This window comes from Dermochelys coriacea, chromosome 15 (genome assembly GCF_009764565.3).
Source record: "Dermochelys coriacea isolate rDerCor1 chromosome 15, rDerCor1.pri.v4, whole genome shotgun sequence".
NCBI lineage: Eukaryota > Metazoa > Chordata > Testudines > Dermochelyidae > Dermochelys > Dermochelys coriacea.
This window is the reverse complement of record NC_050082.1, coordinates 32,197,578-32,222,707: the sequence shown is the minus strand read 5'-3', so window position 1 is coordinate 32,222,707 and position 25,130 is coordinate 32,197,578. Positions and strand designations below refer to the sequence as shown.

At 45.2% G+C, this 25,130-nt stretch overlaps 1 protein-coding gene and 1 long non-coding RNA gene across 4 annotated transcripts in view; one reads left to right on the top strand and one right to left on the bottom strand.

Moving 5' to 3' along the window:
• TTC28 (tetratricopeptide repeat domain 28) overlaps positions 1-25,130 on the top strand; it is a 504,341-nt gene that overhangs the window by 430,013 nt on the left and 49,198 nt on the right. For all 3 annotated transcript variants that reach the window (XM_043498375.1, XM_038373837.2, XM_038373838.2), the window contains one exon: positions 2,848-3,013. In XM_043498375.1, coding sequence (XP_043354310.1) covers positions 2,848-3,013 — 166 coding nt within the window. The remainder of the gene's footprint in view (positions 1-2,847; positions 3,014-25,130) is intronic.
• LOC122456838 overlaps positions 17,914-25,130 on the bottom strand; it is a 96,278-nt gene continuing 89,061 nt past the window's right edge. Inside the window, exon 6 of the long non-coding RNA XR_006275930.1 lies at positions 17,914-18,145. This is a non-coding gene — a long non-coding RNA (uncharacterized LOC122456838). The remainder of the gene's footprint in view (positions 18,146-25,130) is intronic.

Genomic DNA, 25,130 nt, shown 5'->3' with positions numbered 1-25,130 from the left:
TGTTGGTGCAGTTTATGCAGTCCATGACACCTGTCCCTTCTGTGGCAAGAGAGAGACCTAGAGCTGTTTATTTCAGTGCACCAGGTTGCAGTAGGGCTGCCAACTCTCCTGGATTGGCTGGGAGTCTACTGGAATTGCCATTGATCTCCCTGTGACTATTGAAAGCAATCCAGGAGATTTTAATAGGTACAATACAAATAATGACATTACATCATGTTGGGGAAAAAAATCTCCTGGAATAGCTTCAGTCAGAGTTGGCAACCCTTGGTTGCAGCCTGTTTCCTGCCTCCTCTAGAAACTCCTGTTGAAGCTCTGGCTGCCCCTTTCCACGCACATTTTTATTGATGTACTGTTCATGTGTGGCCACACAAAATCTTGGAGCCTCCCTGTCATCCTCCTCCTGGCATTGGGCAAGATGGCTATTTACCAGGCTAGGAAGAGGGAGTTGGACTGGGGTGTTCTCTGGGATTGTGGAGAGGAGCCAATTTTTGTTCCCTTTTTTTTATTCGCACATCCAGGCAGATTCCTCTGGGTGGCTTCCACTGTGGAGAGGTGGGCACTACTTGTGCTTTTCAGCTCAGTGTTCCTTTCTTCTACCCTTGTTTTGACACCTTCTTCCAGCATTTTTCATTCTTTGTCCCCCGTAACTACTCAATACCCATGTTTCGTTTGGTCCATACCCCTCTGTTGAACGGGAGGACTTCATGGTTTTGATCTGGCTGGCTCATGGGGCCCAAATAGGCCAGCGCATGCAGCATGCACAGAAATAGAGGAAAGGAAAGTTCAGTCAAAGAAGCATGTTCAGGGCTTTGACATTCACCCATAAATGGGAAAGTTTTCAGGTGCTTAATTTACCCATTTTTCAACAGCCAATCTGTCTGGATCTCCCACAGGCAATGCAAAGAATGATAATGAGATTCCAAGCACGCTGCCTCCAACAGAGAATCTTTTATGTAACAAAAAGTCCTTACTTTAATTACATTCCTCTGTTTTATGCTTCCAAATGCATGTGACATGTATTAATTGGAGTGGATTACAGATAACAGGAGGGCAGCCCAGCTTCCTGATATGCCATCTACCTGTCTGATCCTCTGAATCTTCTTCACATGAATGTGGAACATCTATCACAGAGGAACAGAGCAAGAAGGATTAATTTGAAGAGGATCCCTTTTTGCAGGCAGCTGTTATTCATTACCTAATAAAGTGATGACTGTGAAGCTTCAGGAGTTCTTCTTGTATATAATTTAATAATTGTAACCCTTCACCATGACAAAGCTAAAGAGATAAAGAGCACTAATTCAGATTGCATTGAACATGGTTCAACAAGGAAAGCAAACACAAATGAACTTCTTTGGCTTCAATGACATATTTTTCGCTAGATGTATCTCTTTGATTACTTACTCTAGGAGTGACTTAAATCCTTTATGGATCTGAGTGAAGAGACGTTACTGTCCCGTTACATACATAGTCACTAATTGCCCTCCCAAACCATACATTTTGCATAATAAAATGTTGGTGATTTTACCACACTGGAAACAGACCTGGGCCTGGTAGGATGGTATCCGCTGGAGGATCAGAGTTTGTCACTGGGATTCATAGAGATTTAGTCACAGTCCCTTCATCCCCACCACAAGTTAGGGGCTTGTAGAAGAGCAGCTGCAACCAACCTCCTGGGGCACTTGGGTATGTAACTGCCCGGCCCTTGGAAGCTGTTCTATGTAACTGAGCTCTGCGGGGTGGTGCTGGTTACATTGTCTGTTCGGACTGTCTTCCTCTCTCTGACCTTTATTCTGCGGCTAGATGCTGTTTCACCTTTGGCTGCCCTACTGTGGGCTCTTATGTGGGAGTTCTCAGGCACTGACTCCAGCTTTCTACTTTCTTCTTGCCTTCTCCAATACGTACGCAGAAACTTCGAGGGCATCTCAGGTTCCTCATTCTAACATAGGTAATATTCCCTTAGAGCTCCCCAGTCACCCCTTGACCATTTCAATGGATCCATTTGTGGCTGTTGCTACAGAATAGGTTGCTTAAGTCTTTTTATTTGAGCGTCTCTTCTTACCAACTTGGTTTGTTGTTTACGCTGCCACGGCAAACAGGGTGCCCAGGGTAATCTTTTAAGAGTGATCACAGGTGCTGTGGCACTGCAGGGTTACTCATATTAGAAAGAGTGTGCTGTTCTGACTGGAGGAGGGTTTTATCTGCAGTAATAGCTAAATCCTTTACAAAATGTTGCACTCCTGATATGAATGTTTCCTTTCTCTGGTGTGCCCCATTGTGTAATGTTCTTGCTTTAGTATTTTAATATGCATTAATCTACCTTTTACTTCTTTGCATGTGTTTATTTTTGTGCATACGGGTGAAATGAGAAATCTCCATGTGACACAAGGAGATTCTGCTGTAGTAATAACGTTTTTGTTCAGCCTTTCAGCCCTTGTGTGTCCAGTTTGTGGTCAGATACTATTAATAGAAATTTTTCATATGCTGCTATTGAAATGTGAATTTCCCTGGTAGATGCTTGTGAGAAACATCTGTTTTATAATTCATATGAGGCTGCTGTGATAGTAAGTGCCTTCTGAACATCTCATTAAAGCCCTGCTCAGTTTTCTTCCCTTGATCCATCATTTGCAAAGTAAAAAACCAGATTTTAAAAGCAAAGTCTTAATATAGCATATTGGACTAACTCCTGGAAAGCCCTCTGGAGACATGGCACAACATGCTTCGCTCCATTTATGCTGGAGATGCCAATCCCTCAGGACTTGTAACAGTTGTACTGCTTTCTTTGTCAGTTGCTGGCAGTGCACTCACTTCACACAGTTGATAATGCTGGCGATGAATGTGTCCTTGCAGGAATTCTGAAGTTTCATGAATACTATCTGGGTGACAGCATGGCAGAGAATGCCGGGGACATCCATGAAGCAAGCAGTGTGGGCTTCCAAATGGTTACTAATTCAGCACTGGAGCTCTACATCTCAAGTGTACGAGAGGCACTGGGCGTGGATTCCTACTATACCCGGTGAGTTAGGGGTTCATATCCTGATTCTCTTGCTCCCACCTGGAAGTTGTGTATCCAAATAGCCCGAGAGGAGCTGAGAAGGCTGAGAACTCTGATTTTCTGGGCCAAATTTTAAATAAACTTCAGCCAAGCTGCTCTGTTTTGTATCCACAGCCATCTGTGCTGCAAATAATAAATTATGTGCATGCAGATGGGGTTTGCACCCATAGACTCGATAGTGAGATGTCTCATTATCTGCTATATATGGGCAGATTCTATTCAGAGGTATCCATATAATTAATTCTCCCTCAGAGATTTGCTCATAAAAAATTGCAGTTGCAACTTGGGGGAGAACATTTTTGAAATATGTCCCTTTATGGCTAGCAAATAACTCACAATGAACAATCCATCTGATTAATGTAGCTGCTATCTGAAAACAGGTAGAGATCTCTTTCAGTTTATCCCTTGTACAGATATACTCCACAAATATTTTTACACAATTTTTCTATGGCTTGAACATGAATATCTTAAATTCAAGCTGTGTGCTTAGCTGTGATTGGTCTCATGAGTCACATAGTATTATTTGGTTTGCTGATTGGATGAGCACACAAGCACTTCCTGTACTGATACTTGAACATGCAAATTACACTTTGTCTTCTGCAAACACTTAAGCCCGCAGGAAGGAGTCAGGGACATCCCCATCCTTGCACCTGCTCTGTGAATTGAACACGTAGGTGGTTCTACCATAAAGGATATGATGACACTTAGGCCATGTCTGCACTACCACTTATGTCAGCAAAACTTATGTCACTCAGGGGTATGGGAAGAAACACCCCCCTGAGTGACACAAGTTTCGCCAGCATAAGAGGTCGTGTGCACAGCACTATGTCGGCAGAAGGCATGCTATGCCAACATTGCTGCTACCGCTGCTCCTTGAGGGTGATTTAATTACGTCAATGGGAGTGCTCTCTCCCTTTGGCACAGAGCAGGTATACAAGAGATCTTACAGTGGTGCAGCTGCATTGGTACAGCTGTGCCACTGTAAGCTCTCTATTGTAGACGTAGCCTTAATATTCTAATTAAAATTGAAACCCACTGTACATTCATAAACTGTATATTCTGAGCAGGTTAGTTTCATCTAATGCATTGTTTGTGCTGTCAGAAGCATATGCTAGAAAAAGAATCAGGTTAGTAACCAACTTGCACTTTGCAAGCCTAATTTACCCCCGGTGAGAAGAAGAGCAAGTGTGTTTACTGGCCTGGGACATTACCTAGGCCGATGAACCCCTATAGGAATGGAGGCAATGGTTTGTTCTATTTTATTGTGTTTTAAATTTCTTTAAACCGAATCCACATTCTCTTGTAACCATAGCACAGTTTCTGCAGTACTGAGAATTGTGGGTGACTTTCCTGTGGTTGGATCATTAACACTAAAGCAGGGCACTGCAGATGCTGCACTATAAGAAATTTTTTGCAGATCCCGTCTTGCTTCTGATTTTGGTGATTAGTCCTGTGTTTTGAAGATCCATTTGTTTGTCTGACTCTCATATTAGCAGGGAAGGAGTTCCCTGCTGGCTGGGGGCAGGGAATGCAGGATCTGCTTTCAGTGGGAATGATCTCATTTGTAATCTTGAAATCTTACGTTGCTGCCTTCATCACAGAAGTATGCGCTAGGTCATGGAAGGCTCTGCTCTGACTGAACTTCCTCAGGCCTGGACCCCTGGGGGCAGGGGGCAGTTATTGCTGAGTGGGACATCGCTCAGAAAACTGATTTTTCATGCAAATATTTCTGACAAAGAAAGAGAAATTTCATTTTTGTGGAATTGAGCCAAAAAGTAAATTTTGCTCAGGATTTTGTGGACAGTGCAGAAAAAGTTGCAACCCTCCTTTCCCCCCCCACCCCCATTAATCTCTATTAATAGTTGTACTGGTGCCTGCCACAGGAACCAGCCAAATCTGTGCACCTGATGCTGCAGTACTGTGAGTCAGACCTTCCAGTGCAGAAGGTATCAATAAAACCAAGAGGTGCTGAAGAGACCTCTCCCCAGCAATGCCTGCGCTCGCTCTGTCCCACGTTCACACCTCAGTCTAATTTATTGGATTTTCCATTTGATTGTGTTAAGAGATTCAGGCTGATTTTTGCAATTCTGTCTGAGATTTTTAACTGGGTGGAGTGTGATCAAATTTCCAGTCAGCTTCGTCTCTGATTTCTCTGACATCCCTGCCCTGTGATGGAATGGGACATCCTGGGGACACACAGTGGACAGCTATTAGCAAGCCATGCTGAGTTACTGAACAGATGCAGTCAGCATCTTAGAAAGGAATCCCTGGGGAGGCTGTGAATTCTGTTATCAAGTGTGGGCAGGGAGCTTGTTCTTCCCTCTGTGTCAGAATCTATAAGGAAGATGGAAGACCTGGGTAATTCTCAGCTTGGGCCCTACAGATTTCTGAAACTACTTACCCTGGTGTGATCTCAAACTAAACTGAAGGGTGAGTGTCCGAGAGAGATGAGGGTATGTTGGAAAGGTTTGCAAGGCAGAGAGTTTCAGACTAGGATGCTATAGTATACTAGCTTAGCCTCACCTTTTTCCTTTGGATGACTGGGGAGAAAACGCAACCTAAGAAGGTGTTAGAGAAAATGCCTAATTTTTGAGCTAGTGGGGAAAGATGCCTTTGTTCAGGAATTCTGGCAACGAGTCACAGAACCAAAGAAATATAGAGCTGGAAGGGACCTCGAGGTCATTGGCCGTTCCCCCACACTGAGACAAGATTAAGTCATTGCTGTGTTCCTGGGCATGGGAGCGCCACATAGTGGTGGGGGAATGAATGAACTCTGCTGTGCAGATTGGCCTCTTGCTCTTGATTACCGGAATTTGGATTCAGTCCAGACTTGACAAATTAATTCAGAGTTACAGCCAAGCTGCTTAGTGCAAGCAGTGGATTACAAGGAAGGGATCAGTGTTGCTCATTTTGTGTGTGACCTCCAAGGCTGCTTGAACCACATTGCTGCTGTCATGCTTTCCAAAGGCATGAAACAAACCCCTCAGCTCAGACACAAGAGGGGAGTTCTGTGTTCGTAGCTGATTGAGATGGCAATCTGACACATGGTGGGTGCAACGACACAGAGTCAGAGGAGGTTTCTCCAAGCAGTGCAGGAGACACACAAAACTCGGATTAAAAACTGTTCTTTCTAGCCATAGGTGGGGCCTGAGCCCTGCTTTCCTCCCCAGACAAACACTCTTTTGGACCCAGTGGCCTCGGAGGGTGCAGGGGTTTGCAGCTGACAATTCCTTTGTGGTGGAGGAATGAGCTGAGGCCATTGGACATGTTTGTCAGGTTTGCAGCTGCCCATATTTTGGAGGTGTAACCCCATTGGATCAGCCTTTCCATGGATTTCATACCTCCCATTTTCTTACTGGGACTGTCCCCTTCATTCCACACAGGTGTGCCAGGCTCCTCAGCAAGTGAGTTCTCTCCTCTATAGTCAGAAGGAGACAGTGAGACACTGCTGAGGTGGTTAGTAGCAGTTTGTTATCATCAAGCATATCCAGGGGATAGCTCAGTGATTTTGCTTCTGGTTTTCCTGGTTTAGGCCACTATTCCAAACGCAAGCTGGAGCAGTGGGCACCAGACGTGGCTGGAAAGAGGAAAGTAATCTAATGATTTTGCTGCGTCTTTTTAAACTTTGCTATGGAGCCTTATGCAACTGCTGAGATTGGAAGCTGCTAGCAGATGGAGCACTCACAGGGCAGATGGCAGGAGCATAAACTCCATCCGCTAGAAGTAAATGTATTTAGTTTGATCATCTCTCTGAGGTGTGGATTCTAAAGTCCTCCCTGCCTCTCTGCTTCTGGGTATTGAGATGTGACCTATCCACTAAGACCCAAAGCGCTACTTATGCAGGTAGTAATGGGAGGAGTAAGTTTCACCTATATGGACGGCAGCCAGCTCCACACATCAGATATGACAATGGGGCAAAGGGGATGATATGGGGGATGAATGTCATTCACTTATCTGCTAGACTAGTCACACTGCCAATCTCACTGGGTTTGCTTCTTTTACGAAGGCCTTAGGTATCCACAGGGCTCCAGGTGTCCAGTTTTGTGTTCAGGTATGAGAAGCGAGGACTCAGGGACTACAAGCCAACTCTAGGGGCATAACACTTATAGCAGCCACTTCTATAATTTAGCATAATGAAGCTGATGGGTTTGAAGTGACAAAATCTCAGGTTTCCTGGGGCTGTCACAGACAATTAAGGCCTTTTATTAGTGTTTGATGAGCTCAGACAAACAATACAATGTATGGTTTCAGAGTAGCAGCCGTGTTAGTCTGTATTCGCAAAAAGAAAAGGAGTACTTGTGGCACCTTAGAGACTAACAAATTTATTAGAGCATAAGCTTTCGTGAGCTACAGCTCACTTCATCAGATGCATTTGGTGGAAAAAACAGAGGAGAGATTTATATACACACACACAGAGAACATGAAACAATGGGTTTATCATACACACTGTAAGGAGAGTGATCACTTAAGATAAGCCATCACCCACAGCAGGGGGGGGAAAGGAGGAAAACCTTCCATGGTGACAAGCAGGTAGGCTAATTCCAGCAGTTAACAAGAATATCAGAGGAACAGTGGGGGGTGGGGTGGGGGGGAGAAATACCATGGGGAAATAGTTTTACTTTGTGTAATGACTCATCCATTCCCAGTCTCTATTCAAGCCTAAGTTAATTGTATCCAGTTTGCAAATTAATTCCAATTCAGCAGTCTCTCGTTGGAGTCTGTTTTTGAAGCTTTTTTGTTGAAGTATAGCCACTCTTAGGTCTGTAATCGAGTGACCAGAGAGATTGAAGTGTTCTCCAACTGGTTTTTGAACGTTATAATTCTTGACGTCTGATTTGTGTCCATTCATTCTTTTACGTAGAGACTGTCCAGTTTGGCCAATGTACATGGCAGAGGGGCATTGCTGGCACATGATGGCATATATCACATTGGTAGATGCGCAGGTGAACGAGCCTCTGATAGTGTGGCTGATGTGATTAGGCCCTATGATGGTATCCCCTGAATAGATATGTGGACAGAGTTGGCAACGGGCTTTGTTGCAAGGATAGGTTCCTGGGTTAGTGGTTCTGTTGTGTGGTGTGTGGTTGCTGGTGAGTATTTGCTTCAGATTGGGGGGCTGTCTGTAAGCAAGGACTGGTCTATCTCCCAAGATCTGAGAGAGTGATGGCTCGTCCTTCAGGATAGGTTGTAGATCCTTGATGATGCGTTGGAGAGGTTTTAGTTGGGGGCTGAAGGTGATGGCTAGTGGCGTTCTGTTGTTTTCTTTGTTGGGCCTGTCCTGTAGTAGGTGACTTCTGGGTACTCTTCTGGCTCTGTCAATCTGTTTCTTCACTTCAGCAGGTGGGTATTGTAGTTGTAGGAATGCATGATAGAGATCTTGTAGGTGTTTGTCTCTGTCTGAGGGGTTGGAGCAAATGCGGTTATATCTTAGCGCTTGGCTGTAGACAATGGATCGAGTGGTATGATCTGGATGAAAGCTAGAGGCATGTAGGTAGGAATAGCGGTCAGTAGGTTTCCGATATAGGGTGGTGTTTATGTGACCATCGCTTATTAGCACCGTAGTGTCCAGGAAGTGGATCTCTTGTGTGGACTGGTCCAGGCTGAGGTTGATGGTGGGATGGAAATTGTTGAAATCATGGTGGAATTCCTCAAGAGCTGCTTTTCCATGGGTCCAGATGATGAAGATGTCATCAATGTAGCGCAAGTAGAGTAGGGGCATTAGGGGACGAGAGCTGAGGAAGCGTTGTTCTAAGTCAGCCATAAAAATGTTGGCATACTGTGGGGCCATGCGGGTACCCATCACAGTGCCGCTGATTTGAAGGTATACATTGTCACCAAATGTGAAATAGTTATGGGTCAGGACAAAGTCACAAAGTTCAGCCACCAGATTAGCCGTGACAGTATCGGGGATACTGTTCCTGACGGCTCGTAGTCCATCTTTGTATGGAATGTTGGTGTAGAGGCTTCTACATCCATAGTGGCTAGGATGGTGTTTTTAGGAAGATCACCAATGGACTGTAGTTTCCTCAGGAAATCGGTGGTGTCTCAAAGATAGCTGGGAGTGCTGGTAACGAAGGACCTGAGGAGGGAGTCTACATAGCCAGACAATCCTGCTGTCAGGGTGCCAATGCCTGAGATGATGGGGCGTCCAGGATTTCCAGGTTTATGGATCTTGGGTAGCAGATAGAATACCCCAGGTCGGGGCTCCAGGGGTGTGTCTGTGCGGATTTGTTCTTGTGCTTTTTCAGGGAGTTTCTTGAGCAAATGCTGTAGTTTCTTTTGGTAACTCTCAGTGGGATCAGAGGGTAATGGCTTGTAGAAAGTGGTGTTGGAGAGCTGCCTAGTAGCCTCTTGTTCATACTCCGACCTATTCATGATGACGACAGCACCTCCTTTGTCAGCCTTTTTGATTATGATGTCAGAGTTGTTTCTGAGGCTGTGGATGGCACTGTGTTCTGCATGGCTGAGGTTATGGGGTAAGCGATGCTGCTTTTCCACAATTTCAGCTCGTGCACGTCGGCGGAAGCAGTCTATGTAGAAATCCAGGCTGCTGTTTCGACCTTCAGGAGGAGTCCACCCAGAATCCTTCTTTTTGTAGTGTTGGCAGGAAGGTCTCTGTGGGTTAATATGTTGGTCAGAGGTGTGTTGGAAATATTCCTTGAGTCTGAGACGTCGAAAATAGGATTCTAGGTCACCACAGAACTGTATCATGTTCGTGGGGGTGGAGGGGCAAAAGGAGAGGCCCCGAGATAGGACAGATTCTTCCGCTGGGCTAAGAGTATAGTTGGATAGATTAACAATATTGCTCGGTGGGTTACGGGAACCATTGTTGTTCAGCCATGCAGAACACAGTGCCATCCACAGCCTCAGAAACAACTCTGACATCATAATCAAAAAGGCTGACAAAGGAGGTGCTGTCGTCATCATGAATAGGTCGGAGTATGAACAAGAGGCTACTAGGCAGCTCTCCAACACCACTTTCTACAAGCCATTACCCTCTGATCCCACTGAGAGTTACCAAAAGAAACTACAGCATTTGCTCAAGAAACTCCCTGAAAAAGCACAAGAACAAATCCGCACAGACACACCCCTGGAGCCCCGACCTGGGGTATTCTATCTGCTACCCAAGATCCATAAACCTGGAAATCCTGGACGCCCCATCATCTCAGGCATTGGCACCCTGACAGCAGGATTGTCTGGCTATGTAGACTCCCTCCTCAGGCCCTTCGTTACCAGCACTCCCAGCTATCTTCGAGACACCACCGATTTCCTGAGGAAACTACAGTCCATTGGTGATCTTCCTAAAAACACCATCCTAGCCACTATGGATGTAGAAGCCTCTACACCAACATTCCACACAAAGATGGACTACGAGCCGTCAGGAACAGTATCCCCGATACTGTCACGGCTAACCTGGTGGCAGAACTTTGTGACTTTGTCCTGACCCATAACTATTTCACATTTGGTGACAATGTATACCTTCAAATCAGCAGCACTGCGATGGGTACCCGCATGGCCCCACAGTATGCCAACATTTTTATGGCTGACTTAGAACAACGCTTCCTCAGCTCTCGTCCCCTAATGCCCCTACTCTACTTGCGCTACATTGATGACATCTTCATCATCTGGACCCATGGAAAAGAAGCTCTTGAGGAATTCCACCATGATTTCAACAATTTCCATCCCACCATCAACCTCAGCCTGGACCAGTCCACACAAGAGATCCACTTCCTGGACACTACGGTGCTAATAAGCGATGGTCACATAAACACCACCCTATATCGGAAACCTACTGACCGCTATTCCTACCTACATGCCTCTAGCTTTCATCCAGATCATACCACTCGATCCATTGTCTACAGCCAAGCGCTACGATATAACCGCATTTGCTCCAACCCCTCAGACAGAGACAAACACCTACAAGATCTCTATCATGCATTCCTACAACTACAATACCCACCTGCTGAAGTGAAGAAACAGATTGACAGAGCCAGAAGAGTACCCAGAAGTCACCTACTACAGGACAGGCCCAACAAAGAAAACAACAGAACGCCACTAGCCATCACCTTCAGCCCCCAACTAAAACCTCTCCAACGCATCATCAAGGATCTACAACCTATCCTGAAGGACGAGCCATCACTCTCTCAGATCTTGGGAGATAGACCAGTCCTTGCTTACAGACAGCCCCCCAATCTGAAGCAAATACTCACCAGCAACCACACACCACACAACAGAACCACTAACCCAGGAACCTATCCTTGCAACAAAGCCCGTTGCCAACTCTGTCCACATATCTATTCAGGGGATACCATCATAGGGCCTAATCACATCAGCCACACTATCAGAGGCTCGTTCACCTGCGCATCTACCAATGTGATATATGCCATCATGTGCCAGCAATGCCCCTCTGCCATGTACATTGGTCAAACTGGACAGTCTCTACGTAAAAGAATGAATGGACACAAATCAGACGTCAAGAATTATAACATTCAAAAACCAGTTGGAGAACACTTCAATCTCTCTGGTCACTCGATCACAGACCTAAGAGTGGCTATACTTCAACAAAAAAGCTTCAAAAACAGACTCCAACGAGAGACTGCTGAATTGGAATTAATTTGCAAACTGGATACAATTAACTTAGGCTTGAATAGAGACTGGGAATGGATGAGTCATTACACAAAGTAAAACTATTTCCCCATGGTATTTCCCCCCCGCACCCCACCCCCCACTGTTCCTCTGATATTCTTGTTAACTGCTGGAATTAGCCTACCTGCTTGTCACCATGGAAGGTTTTCCTCCTTTCCCCCCCCTGCTGTGGGTGATGGCTTATCTTAAGTGATCACTCTCCTTACAGTGTGTATGATAAACCCATTGTTTCATGTTCTCTGTGTGTGTGTATATAAATCTCTCCTCTGTTTTTTCCACCAAATGCATCCGATGAAGTGAGCTGTAGCTCACGAAAGCTTATGCTCTAATAAATTTGTTAGTCTCTAAGGTGCCACAAGTACTCCTTTTCTTTTTGCGAATACAATGTATGATTCTTAATAGGCCATGAGAGGTGGAATTGGCTTTAAAAAGTCAGTCATTTCCAATAAAATGTGTTGGCTACACAAAGACAATCTCATTGCGACATTCCTTAATTGCTTTGTACTTTATCCCTTTGCTGGTTTTCCAACTGCATGCTAATCAGAAACATGCAGGGACGGAGTTCCCTGCAAAATAATCACAGGTTTCAGAGTAGCAGCCGTGTTAGTCTGTATTCTCAAAAAGAAAAGGAGTACTTGTGGCACCTTAGAGACTAACAAATTTATTAGAGCATAAGCTTTCGTGAGCTACAGCTCACTTCATCGGATGCATTTGGTGGAAAAAACAGAGTAGAGATTTATATACACACACACAGAGAACATGAAACAATGGGTTTCCCCCCCCTGCTGTTGGTGATGGCTTATCTTAAGTGATCACTCTCCTTACAGTGTGTATGATAAACCCATTGTTTCATGTTCTCTGTGTGTGTGTATATAAATCTCTACTCTGTTTTTTCCACCAAATGCATCCGATGAAGTGAGCTGTAGCTCACGAAAGCTTATGCTCTAATAAATTTGTTAGTCTCTAAGGTGCCACAAGTACTCCTTTTCTTTCTGCAAAATAATGTCTCTCCTGATGCAAACTCCTTGCAGCGAGGAATGCAGTGGCTGTGACTGGCACCTTGCACTACACCCAGACACACTCCTGCTCACAGTGTCTGCAGCGTTGTGTGGCATTCACAGCTAGGGACAATGCAGGCCATACTGACTACTGTCCCTTGGCAGCCGGGCCTATGCACTGAAAAGGATGGGACCCTCTGCAGGTGGGGCCCAGGGTGGGGATCTACCAGGGAGGAAAGAATAAACCTGCTGCAGGGCAGGACACAACTTCTCCTTCAGCATATGACTGAGCACACCAGCGTGAAGGTTTGCCATATAAATTGGTGCACTTTTAACCTCCTGCCCTGATACTGCCTGGTGATACTCTCCAGAGAGCCCAAATCCAATCTGTCTTCTTAGCCAACTTGCTAGGAAGTTGCTCTCAGCCAGAGGGCTGTGGAGTTCTCCCGCCTGCACAGAACAGGCATATGTTTCCACTGGGCCTGACTTTGTTTCGCATTCTGCCAGAGAGAAAGAGAACAGCTTCCTTACCACTGTCCCTACCATGATAGCGAGAGACAGAAATGCTTTCTGTGATAAATGAACAGACATGCAGTAGGGTGACCAGATAGCAAGAAAAATCGGGACAGGAGGTGGGGGGTAATAGGTGCCTATATAAGAAAAAGCCTCAAATATTGGGATTGTCCCTATAAAATCAGGACATCTGGTCACCCTAACGTGCAGTGAGTTCTGCACCACTGGCGCTTCAGCCTTCTCCCTCATTGCTCCATCAGTTGCAGGCCTTCTATGAACCAGAGTGACCTCCAAGGGTTGGGGACAGTGTTAATGGGATCTGCCAGTGTTAGTGTACAAGAGGATGTCCTGATATTCCACTAAACTATCAGCTAAGTGTATTTCCCCTACTGTTCTCTAGACAAAAGTTTGAGTGGTGGCTGGTGATTTGCAAAGGTGGGGACCACTGGGTTGAATTTCCAGAGACCTTTGGATGTTTCCCTTGCAGTCTCAGAGGATGGTTCAAACATAAGAAACAGTCCTTTCCAGGAGAAAAACTGAACGCAAAATATGCGTCTCCATTCAAGTGTCTGAAGCCTTGAGAAGCAGCTGGGCTCTTGTCAGTGGCTGGAAATACCTGAGACAGGAGCAACACTTCGAAAACTGGCAAGAAACAACCTACAGGGCTGCAGAAATCCAGCCTGACAGACAGTGATTTGGGCCCTTGATGACTTCAGCTCAGGTACTTCAGCCAAGAACACTCATACATAGAGAGACAAATTACAGCCCAGGAACTTTCAGGCTCTTTATATTCATGGGCTGCTCAGAAGATTCTTGGAAGCTGCCTGGAAATTTATGAGCAGTTTGTGAATGAAATTCTTTTGCCAAAAGCTCTCTGCATTTGCAAAATCTTCTAGCCTGACTGTAATAACTGGCATCAAGTCCAGCATGAGCAGAAATATTTGTCACCTGCATTATGAGGAAGGGGCCTGTCCAGAGCACTACCAAACAGAAAAGAAACTTTCCCTTATTGAGCAGGATGGCTGCCATATCAGGACCCTCGTAAAAACAAGTCACTTTCTATCTGCCTTTCAGTAGAAATCTGCCAAGTAAAACCCTGCCCTTCTGCTAGAGAAATCACATGTGGGTTCCTTGAGACTTTCCAGCCATTTTTGTTAGCATGGAAATTATCTTAATCCTGAAAAAGCTAAACATGCTGTGCAAGCTCTGGAATATGTTCCTGTCTGAAGAGTGTGGTGGTTCCAGCCCAATCTCTGAGACTCTGTATCACAAAAACACAGCAGTTCACAGCCCAGGACATTTTTTAAAGGGGAGCAGACAGGCACAACACAAACAACTCTGGAACCATATTTACCTGGCCAGGGTGTGAGAGATAGGGGAAGGTGATTGGGAAGAGAAACAGATCAAAGAAGAAAAGGAGTACTTGTGGCACCTTAGAGACTAACAAATTTATTTTAGCATAAGCTTTTGTGAGCTACAGCTCACTTCATCGGATGCATTTGGTGGAAAATATACTGGGGAGATTTATGTACACACACACAGAACATGAAACAGTGGGTTTTATCATACACACTGTAAGAGATGAGCCATCACCAGCAGCAGGGGGGGAAAGGAGGAAAACCTTTCATGGTGACAAGCAAGGTAGGCTATTTCCAGCAGTTAACAAGAACATCTGAGGAACAGTGGGGGGGTCGGGTGGGGGGGAGAAATAACATGGGGAAATAGTTTTACTTTGTGTAATGACTCATCCATTCCCAGTCTCTATTCAAGCCTAAATTAATTGTATCCAGTTTGCAAATTAATTCCAATTCAACAGTCTCTCGTTGGAGTCTGTTTTTGAAGTTTTTTTGTTGCAGGATAGCCACTCTCAGGTCTGTAATCGAGTGACCGGAGAGATTGAAGTGTTCTCCGACTGGTTTTTGAATGTTATAATTCTTGACGTCTGATTTGTGTCCATTTATTCTTTTACGTAGAGACTGTCCAGTTTGACCAATGTACATGGCAGAGGGGCATTGCTACTCTGAAACAGATGAAAGAAGGTAGCCTCCCCCATGTGTGAAGAAAGTTAACTGGCTTCAAAGGCTTTAAAGAGAACAAAAGCGAGCATGCGGCAGGAGCAGTTAGCTGGAGATGGACTGCATGTCTCTCGGAGAAAACTGATATTTGCTGCTCTCTGCTTTGCTGCCCAGTGTTCTGGGGGTGATGTCAGTGTGATCCGTGTGGGAAATGGAAAAAGAACTGGGGACTCAGGCTCAGTGCTGTGTGGAGGGTTTGTGTGCTTGGAGGGTGCACAGGCAGCACCATGAATCTCTCATCCTTGCTATGTATGCAGCCACTTCCTGTAACTTCATTCGTGCGCAGAATGTGGCTGGGTTAGAAGTAAAGGAACAAAATACAAGAAAATATTAGATTTTTGGGTCTGGGATATTGCTGGACAATTATAAAGAAAAGAAAAATGAGTAGAAACCTGGTTACAGAAATTCCTAGCTGTGAAATGTTTTGTATGAAACTAAAGTAGTAGCCTGGAAAATTCCTTTGGAGCATCCCAGATATTGAGATTTGAGCGTTCACATTTAGGAGAAGCAGGTCTACATGAGACAGAAATCCAGGTGTGTCTTGTGGGTACATATCATGTATGCTTTCCTGGGATACTGGCTGTGAATACAACATGTGGTGGTGTGCACACAGACACGTGTTCACATGCCTGCCCTGTAGTTGTCTGATGGTGGAAGCCAGTATGATCTAGAGGAAGGAATACAGGACTGGAATTCAGGCAGGTCCTGAATTCTGATCCTGTCTCTGCCACTGAACTCACCATGTGGCCTTGGGCAAGTCACTTTCCCTTTCACTTTCTGAGCTTCCCCATTTAAAATGAGGATAATATTCACCCACCTTCCTTACTGGGCTGTTGTGGGATTATGAATGTTCAGTGCTTTAAACTAAGGTGGTGTCTTTTAAGTAGCTATAAGTGTATATACATGAGCGACAGGCACTGCCATGGGGAAGAGTAATAGGTAAACTATATAGCTAACAATTGACTCTGTCCCCGACATTCCCAAATCCACAATTATTGAATTCTTAATTATCCCTCATTTGAACAAAAGTGGAATTCATTCTGCTGAGAGGGTGTGACCTTCCAGGAACCTAGGGATGGCTCCCTTCACAGCTGTGTGATTAGGTTATTCATTTCACTGAAGGCTACAGCTGTCAGAAACAAATGGCATGTGAGCAATTTTTTTAAAAAGGCCTCCTGGCAGAAGTGATGGGAGTATACCTGAGCTCAAATATCTTTAGGGGAGCAGATGTAAGAGTGGAGGCCACATCCTTCCCACTAAAGCCCAGACAAGCTTGAACCACGGTATCAGTGATATCCAAATAATAATAAATAATCACTAGATTAATGCCAACCCAACCAGCACCTTACCAGAAATAAAGGCACCAGCTCCATCCTCATCCTCTGTGGTGTGGAGGGTTTCGGAGCTGTGGAGATTTTATAGACAATATATCCTGGAGTTCTTCTGCTGCTGTTGGTTGCAGACAGACCCTTAGGGTTACATTGTCCAAGCTGTGCTTGGAGATTGGGCTGTGTGATTCCTATTAAAGTCAGTGTCTAAAATCAGTTCCCTCCATCCCCAGCTGATATTTTCTGGGCTTTGGGGATTGTATCCTGCATGTGGATGCTGCTTCCAACATGTCCTGTACGTACATGTTGGCACTTGATCTTTTCTATAAGAATTAGAACCATCCTTTCCGGACAGTGGGTAGTAACAAATAGGGCAGGAGAAACAGAATAGAAAGTGAGCTCCTTAAATCTGTCCCCATGTCACCTTTTACCAATGGGGTTACAAATTCACCAAGGTTTAAGAAGCTGAACCCCGCCCTCTAGGAATGCAGAAACCCTGTAATCTCTGATGTAAATCTCCATTATGCTCTGACTTCTGTTTGCACAACAGATTCACTCGATCACTCACAATTCCATCCACCAGCAGTTCCCATAACAACATATAAGAACGGTCATACTGAATCAGACTCATGGTCCATGTAGCCTAGTATCCTCTGTCTGATGGTGACCAGTGCCAGATGCTTCTGGCAGTTGGAGGGTTAGGGACATCTCGGAGCATGGGGTTGTGTCCCTGACCATCTTGGCGAATAGCCATTGATGGACCTATCCTCCATGAACTTACTTTATTCTTTTTTGAACCCGCTTATGCTTTTGGCCTTCACAGCATCCCATTGGCAACGAGTTCCACAGGCTGACTATACGTTGTGTGTAGAAGTATTTCCTTTTGTTTGTTTTAAATCTGCTGCCTATTCATTTTATTGATTGACCCTTAGTTGTTGTGTTATGTGAAGTTGTGACTGAGATCCCAGGGGGGCTACGCTGAGATTGCTCAATTAGGGCAAACTGTGAAGAATGGGGCAGACAATCCCCAAAACTGGTGGTTATTTTAATACTTAGCTCCACCAAACTACCAACAAAACAGCTTCTATAATACCTTATTGATTACCCAGAAGCCAAAAACACAGCTCCCTTAAAGCAACCCAGCCTTTGGGCTCCCACCGTGACAGCCAAGTCAAATATGATGAGGATTATTGAAAATCTTGTTCATCATATAAAAGTTCTACCAATCCCAAAGGATACAATACCTCCCCAGGTCAATGAATATTTTAGATCTTACCCAAAAACACGCTTATAACCAATTCTTATTAACTAAAATTTATTTTAAAAAGAAAAGAGAGTGATGATTGGTTAAAGGATTATTATATGTACAGACATGTATAGAGTTCTTAGGTCAGTTTCATAGTAAAGTTGATGAGCTTTAGAGTTGCATAGAGTTCTTTCAGAATTAGTCCATAGGTTCGTTCAATCCAATGTTCAATATCAGAGTGACCCAGAATGAAACTGGAGATCTCAATCTTGTGGCTCAAATTTCCCCTGATGAAGCATAAGCAGATTTGAGATGAAAGGATCAGGTCCCTTTATACTTTATTCGGGCAGCCTCTTGATCGCATGCAGTCCTTGGGTGAACAATAGTGTCTTTGAGGTAACCTCCTATTTCCTAAACATCACCGGTAATTAGCTACATGTATTAACATAAATCTCCCACCATTTGCAGGTGATTTGCTTTATACTTCAAAGAGAAATGAAGACAGTGATATTACTACATTCACAGTTCATTTAAATGTTAATATCTCCGTTTGATCTCTGAATTAATGGAATACAGGGATAGACAGGTTTGGTTACATTATTAACCTCTAACAATATATATGTACACATACAAAACCACAAGTATTATCTACTAATATGTCTCTAAAGATGGAATATGGGTCAATTAGCCTGCTAGTTGTGTAACCCTTTCTGATGGGTGTCACAGAAGTGTTAAATAACACTTCCCTATTCACTTTCTGCACATGTTCGTGATTTCATAGAGATTAAGGTTATTTTATCTCCTCTTCATCATCTCTTTTCTAAACTGAACAGTCCCACTCTTTTTAATCTCTCCTTGTACAGAGGCTGGTCCATCCCCCTAAACATTTTCATTGCCCTTCTCTGCACCTTGTCCAATTTTAATATATTGGAGCAATATATATATGGGGCAATGAGAACTGCACACAATATTCAAGGTGTGGGCGTACAAAGGATTTATATAGTGTCATTAGGATATTTTTGTTTTATCTTTCCCTTTCCTAACATTTCCTAACTTTCTATTAGCTTTTTTGACTCCACTGCTCATTGAGCAGATGTTTTCAGAGAACTATCCATGATGACTCCAAGTTTTCCTTCTTGAGTGGAAACAGCTAATTTAGATCCGATAATTTTGTATGTATAGTTGGGATTCTTTTTTCAAATGTGGATTACTTTGCATTTGTCAATACTGAATTTTATCTGCCATTTTGTTGCCTAGTCAATCCAGTTTTGTGAGATTCCTTTGTGACTCTTTGCAGTCTGCTTTGGACTTAATTGTCTTGAGTAGAATCAGAGAAATGTAGGTCTGGAAGGGACCTTAAGAAATCATGAAGTCCAGCTCTCTGCTCTGTGGCAGGACCAAATAAAGCTAGACCACCCCAGACAGGTGTTTGTCCAACTTGTTTTTAAAAACTATCAATGACAGAGGTTCCACAACCTCCCTTGGAAACCTATTCCAGAGCTTAACTACCCTTATAGTTGGAAAGTTTTTCTTAACATCTAACCTAAATCTCGTTTGCTGCAGAGAAAGCCCATTACTTCTTGTGCTGCCTTCAGTGCACATGGAGAACAATTGATCACCATCCTCTTTATAACAGCCTTTAACATATTTGAAGAGTCTTCTCAGGTCCCCCCTCTGTTCTCTTCTCAACACTAAACATTCCCAGACTTTCCTCACAGGTCAGGGTTTCTAAACCTTTTATCATTTTTGTTGCTCTCTTCTGGACACTCTTCAGCTTGTCCATGTCTTTCCTAAAGTGTGGCTCTCAGAACTGGACACAGTACTCCAGCTGAGGCCTCACTAGTGCCAAGTGGAGCTGGACAGTTAGCTCCCATGACTTGTGTATGACAGTCCTGTTAATACATCCCAGAATGGTATTAGCCTTTTTCACAGCCGCATCACATTGTTGACTTATATTCAGTTTGTGAACGACTATAACCCCAGATCCTTTCAACAGTACCACCACTAGCCAGTTATTCCCCATTTAGTGAATTTCATTTTGCCGAATTCAGATCAATTCTCCAATTTGTCAAGGTTGATTTGAATTCTAATCCTGTCTTCCAAAGTGCTTGCAACCCTCCCAGCTTGATGTTACCCGCAAGTTTTATAAACATACTCTCCACTCCATTATCCGAGTCATAAATGGATAATCCTGGTCCCAGGATGGACCCCTTTGGGACCTGATTTAAAATTTTTTTTGCTGTTAGTATTTGTGTCCTTAGCTAGATTGTTTTTCGAATTCTTTCTTGGCCTCCCTTATTATACTTTTACGCTTGACTTGTCAGACTTTATGCTTCTTTCTGTTTTTCTCGCTATTTTTCTCTTAGTAGGTTGGGCTTAAAGAACCCACCCTAAAGTCAGAGCCCAGGGGGTCTGCATGCATTGGAGGGCAGGGAGGGGCTTCTCTCTGTGCTATGCCGTTCCTGCAGCCAGGCTGTCATTCAGCACTCTCTCAGGGCCGCACCCTATAATGGCAAGTGGTATACCTAAGCCATGATCTTGAGGAAAGAATCCTCCCTGGCTCAGATCATTGAGTTCGGGAGCATCTGATGATGACTGAAAAGGAAAACGGTAGGAGGTAGAGGCAGAAGAAAGTTCCCTTGGCAGCTGCTGGGTGCCTGCGTTGCAGTCCCTGATTCACTGGTTGGGATGGAATAGAATCATAGAATATCAGGGTTGGAAGGGACCCCAGAAGGTCATCTAGTCCAACCCCCTGCTCAAAGCAGGACCAAGTCCCAGTTAAATCATCCCAGCCAGGGCTTTGTCTAGCCTGACCTTAAAAACCTCTAAGGAAGGAGATTCTACCACCTCCCTAGGTAACGCATTCCAGTGTTTCACCACCCTCTTAGTGAAAAAGTTTTTCCTAATATCCAATCTAAACCTCCCCCATTGCAACTTGAGACCATTACTCCTCGTTCTGTCATCTGCTACCATTGAGAACAGTCTAGAGCCATCCTCTTTGAAACCCCCTTTCAGGTAGTTGAAAGCAGCTATCAAATCCCCCCTCATTCTTCTCTTCTGCAGACTAAACAATCCCAGCTCCCTCAGCCTCTCCTCATAAGTCATGTGCTCTAGACCCCTAATCATTTTCGTTGCCCTTCGTTGTACTCTTTCCAATTTATCCACATCCTTCCTGTAGTGTGGGGCCCAAAACTGGACACAGTACTCCAGATGAGGCCTCACCAGTGTCGAATAGAGGGGAACGATCACGTCCCTCGATCTGCTCGCTATGCCCCTACTTATACATCCCAAAATGCCATTGGCCTTCTTGGCAACAAGGGCACACTGCTGACTCATATCCAGCTTCTCGTCCACTGTCACCCCTAGGTCCTTTTCCGCAGAACTGCTGCCGAGCCATTCGGTCCCTAGTCTGTAGCGGTGCATTGGATTCTTCCATCCTAAGTGCAGGACCCTGCACTTATCCTTATTGAACCTCATTAGATTTCTTTTGGCCCAATCCTCCAATTTGTCTAGGTCCTTCTGTATCCTATCCCTCCCCTCCAGCGTATCTACCACTCCTCCCAGTTTAGTATCATCCGCAAATTTGCTGAGAGTGCAATCCACACCATCCTCCAGATGGAGTGTCCTTTGGAAACAAGGTTATCAGGATTTGGGGGCATGGAAGGAGGCGTGAGCTCGTGGTGTGTTCCTAATGTGGCATGCAGCTTTGTCGCTAAATGGCTTACAGGATAGAGAGGGCAGCAAATGGCTAGGGCTGAAGCTCCTGGTCTGTCCCTGAGGTCTCAGAGCTGGCTTAGTGTGATTTGCTGCAGGGAATTATGTGGACGGATTCTTTTCACTTGGTGGCTTTATATGGAACTTCATACACCCCTTTGAAGCTACTTCCCAGAGTGTACCCTGTGGGGCTCTCCTTTGCTTGTCACCAGACCTGAGAGTGCCAGGCCCCCAAAAGAGATTAGAGCAACTGCTCTCCCAGACTTCCTGCTCTCTGGGAGTTACTCTCTTCCTGCCAGCAAAGAGCAGAGAGGGTTAAATGTGAAACACAGCACAGGGTTTAGCATAAACCCGAAGACTGCTATTTGACTTTGACTCCCCAGTTCATGCCCTGGCCATGTTTGTTTTGTTTTGTTTAAAGGCAGAGCGCAGTGCCTGGTGGCCTGTGCTGGGAAGGGATTCCCGAACATCCTTCTGTCGGTGTCTATAATTCTTCAAACATCATCACAGTGTGTTAATCAAGGAGCTGCATTTCTGTGCATAAAGTGCCTTAATCCAAGGGCCTCATTGGGGTTGCGAAACAGTATGGAGGGCGTGTAGGGAAGGCTGTCCCTCTGCAAACAGCCTGGCCCCCACCCCCTATCTGCCCCCTCCCACTTCCTGCCACTGACTGCCCCCCTCAGGACCCTCAACCCATCCAATTCCCACTGCTCCTTGTCCCCTGACTGCCCCCTCTCGGACCCTCCCGCCCCTAACCACCCCCCCCCCAGGATGCCCCCATCAACCTCCCCTGCTCCCTATCCCCTGACTGCCCCAACCCCTATCCACACCCCTGCTCCCTGACAGGCCCCCTTGGACCCCCGACCCATACAAACCTCCCCCACTCCTTGTCCCCTGACCGCCCCCTCCCGGGACCCCACCCCCTATCCAACTGTCCCTGCTCCCTGTCTCCTGACTGCCCTCCCCCCAAACCTCCGCCCCATCCAACTGCCCCTATCCACTGACTTCCCCCCTGGGACCGCCTGCCCCTTATCCAACCCCCCACCCCCTTACCATGCTGCTCAGAGCGGCAGGACAGGCTTATTGGAAAGCCTGGGAGATGGGCGGGCACAAGCCATGTTGCCCATGCAGTTGTGGGGGAGAGGGAACAGGGGAGGAGGGGCTGGGGGCTAGCCTCCCTGGCCGGGCAGGACAGTCCCGCGGGCCGGATGTGGCCCATGGGCCGTAATTTGCCCACCTTTGCATTAGAGGATCATTTCTGCATTCAATAAGATCCTCACAGCAAAAATCCAGTTGAAAGGACTTGGAAATTTGCTTGTGTTCCTGTTTGGACAGATTATTCCCAAGGATGCACAGGGCCTGCTGTGCTGGGCAGATGAATTCAGGTTTCTGTCTTCTCCCAGGAGCTCTGCCCTCATTTCTGGGAGATGTACTGAGATCTGCTGGGGGACTGTGCAATGTAAACAGCTCTCTCTGCAGCTCGGAAATAAAACCCAAGGAAGGGGAGTCTGTTGGGAAACGAGCTCCACCAGTTGTGTGCTGATGTTCAGTCAGCTCTTTTTCATTCTTCAGTAGGGCAACCAGATAGCAAGTGTGAAAAATTGGCACGGGGGTGTAATAGGAGCCTATATAAGACAAAGCCCTGAATATCAGGACTGTCCCTATAAAATCGGGACATCTGGTCACCCTATTCTTCAGGGGTTTCTTTGGCTTCGGTCCGGACTTAGAATAGAATTTCATTGGTGGAAAGAACATTGACCTGGAAGTATATTTACAAGGCAACCTCTGTCTAGTGCAGAGATGCTGAGAGATTCCAGCTGCTAGTGCCTGCACACACGCATTGTAAATCCTGATGTGTTAACCGGATTTGTGTGCTCTTTATTTTGAAAATTTGCCCTAAAACCTTTTCTGTCCGTGGTATGAGATTAATTTCCCTTTGTTGTTTTATGAAGTGACTTTCAGTGACAACTAGAAAGTGGCACGGTGACCACTAGAGTGAAGTGTGGCAGGGCGGATGGTCTTTTGGAGCAAACCGGAGCTACGGCTGCATTTAAGGAGTGGGGTGAAGCTGCTGAGATGCTGTTGTGCCAGGCTCACACCCTCCAGTCTTTTCCTGTCCACTGGCTGAGAGCCAGCCTCCTGGTTCTGGACTCCCACTTCTCGTTCCTTGGAACACATCTGACCACACAGTCAAATCAGTCATTGCAATATCAGCCTGATAATATCAGACTCTCCTGTGCTAGTGCAGCATCTTCTCTCGTGTGGAACCCAAAACAGTTTTCCAAAACTACAAACATCCAGGAGTCATTTCACCGTTGCGATGTACAGAAGTGAAATAGTGAACTGGAAACAGCACAAGCGCCATTTTGGAGGCTGGGGTGGACAGCATGTGACACACCCTTTTGCTTAAGAGTAAACCTTTATGGAGAGTAATTAGGGAGCCTGCAGTGCCACCTATTTCTGCAGCTGGGAGTAGGCTGCAAACACACCACTCACTTCTGGAATAAGGAGGTTTTGTTTTTGCAAAAACAGTGTTTGAAGTGTGAGTACTTTAGGGACATGTAGCTCCTTGATGAAGGAGTCTAATTGGTGGGGAAGACTCAGGAAGTGGAGCAGGAGTGAGATGCAGAAGTGTACAGAGGCTTACAGCCCTGGCTCTACATGTATATTGGCCACAATAAATATTTTCCTAATGTCAGCCCTTCTGAGCCGCTTCCAGCTGCTCTGCAGATAGATGAATAACTGGCCTCCTCAGAGCAGTCAGTTATTGAGCATTTAGCCTCTCTGAGCCTTCGTATGCATTCTCTGCTGCCAGTGTACAGAAACCACAGCAAAATGAGTATGAAATAAACCCCTCTGCAGTGGCCATCTTGATAGCAAAAGCCAGAGTTGTCATGCTCAGTGATGAGAACACAACTCCAGGCAGCAGAGATGTGTGCAGAGAGAAGAGATTCCTGCACACTTCATTCCTGCTAAAAGAAAAGGAGTACTTGTGGCACCTTAGAGACTAACAAATTTATCTGAGCATCAGCTTTCGTGAGCTACAGCTCACTTCATGGGATGCATTCAGTGGAAAATACAGTGGGGAGATTTATATACATAGAGAACATGAAACAATGGGTGTTACCATACGCACTGTAAAGAGAGTGATCACTTAAGATGAGCTATTACCGGCAGGAGAGCGGGGCTGGGGGAAGGGGGAACCTTTGTAGTGATAATTAAGGTGGGCCATTTCCAGCAGTTGACAAGAATGTCTGAGGAACAGTGGGAGGTGGGGGAGAAATAAACATGGGGAAATAGTTCTACTTTGTGTAATGACCCATCCACTCCCAGTCTCTATTCAAGCCTAAGTTAATTATATCCAGTTTGCAAATTAATTCCAATTCAGCAGTCTCTCGTTGGAGTCTGTTTTTGAAGTTTTTTTGTTGAAGAATTGCCACTTTTAAGTCTGTAATCGAGTGACCAAAGAGATTGAAGTGTTCTCCGACTGGTTTTTGAATGTTATAATTCTTGACGTCTGATTTGTGTCCATTTATTCTTTTACGTAGAGACTCTCTA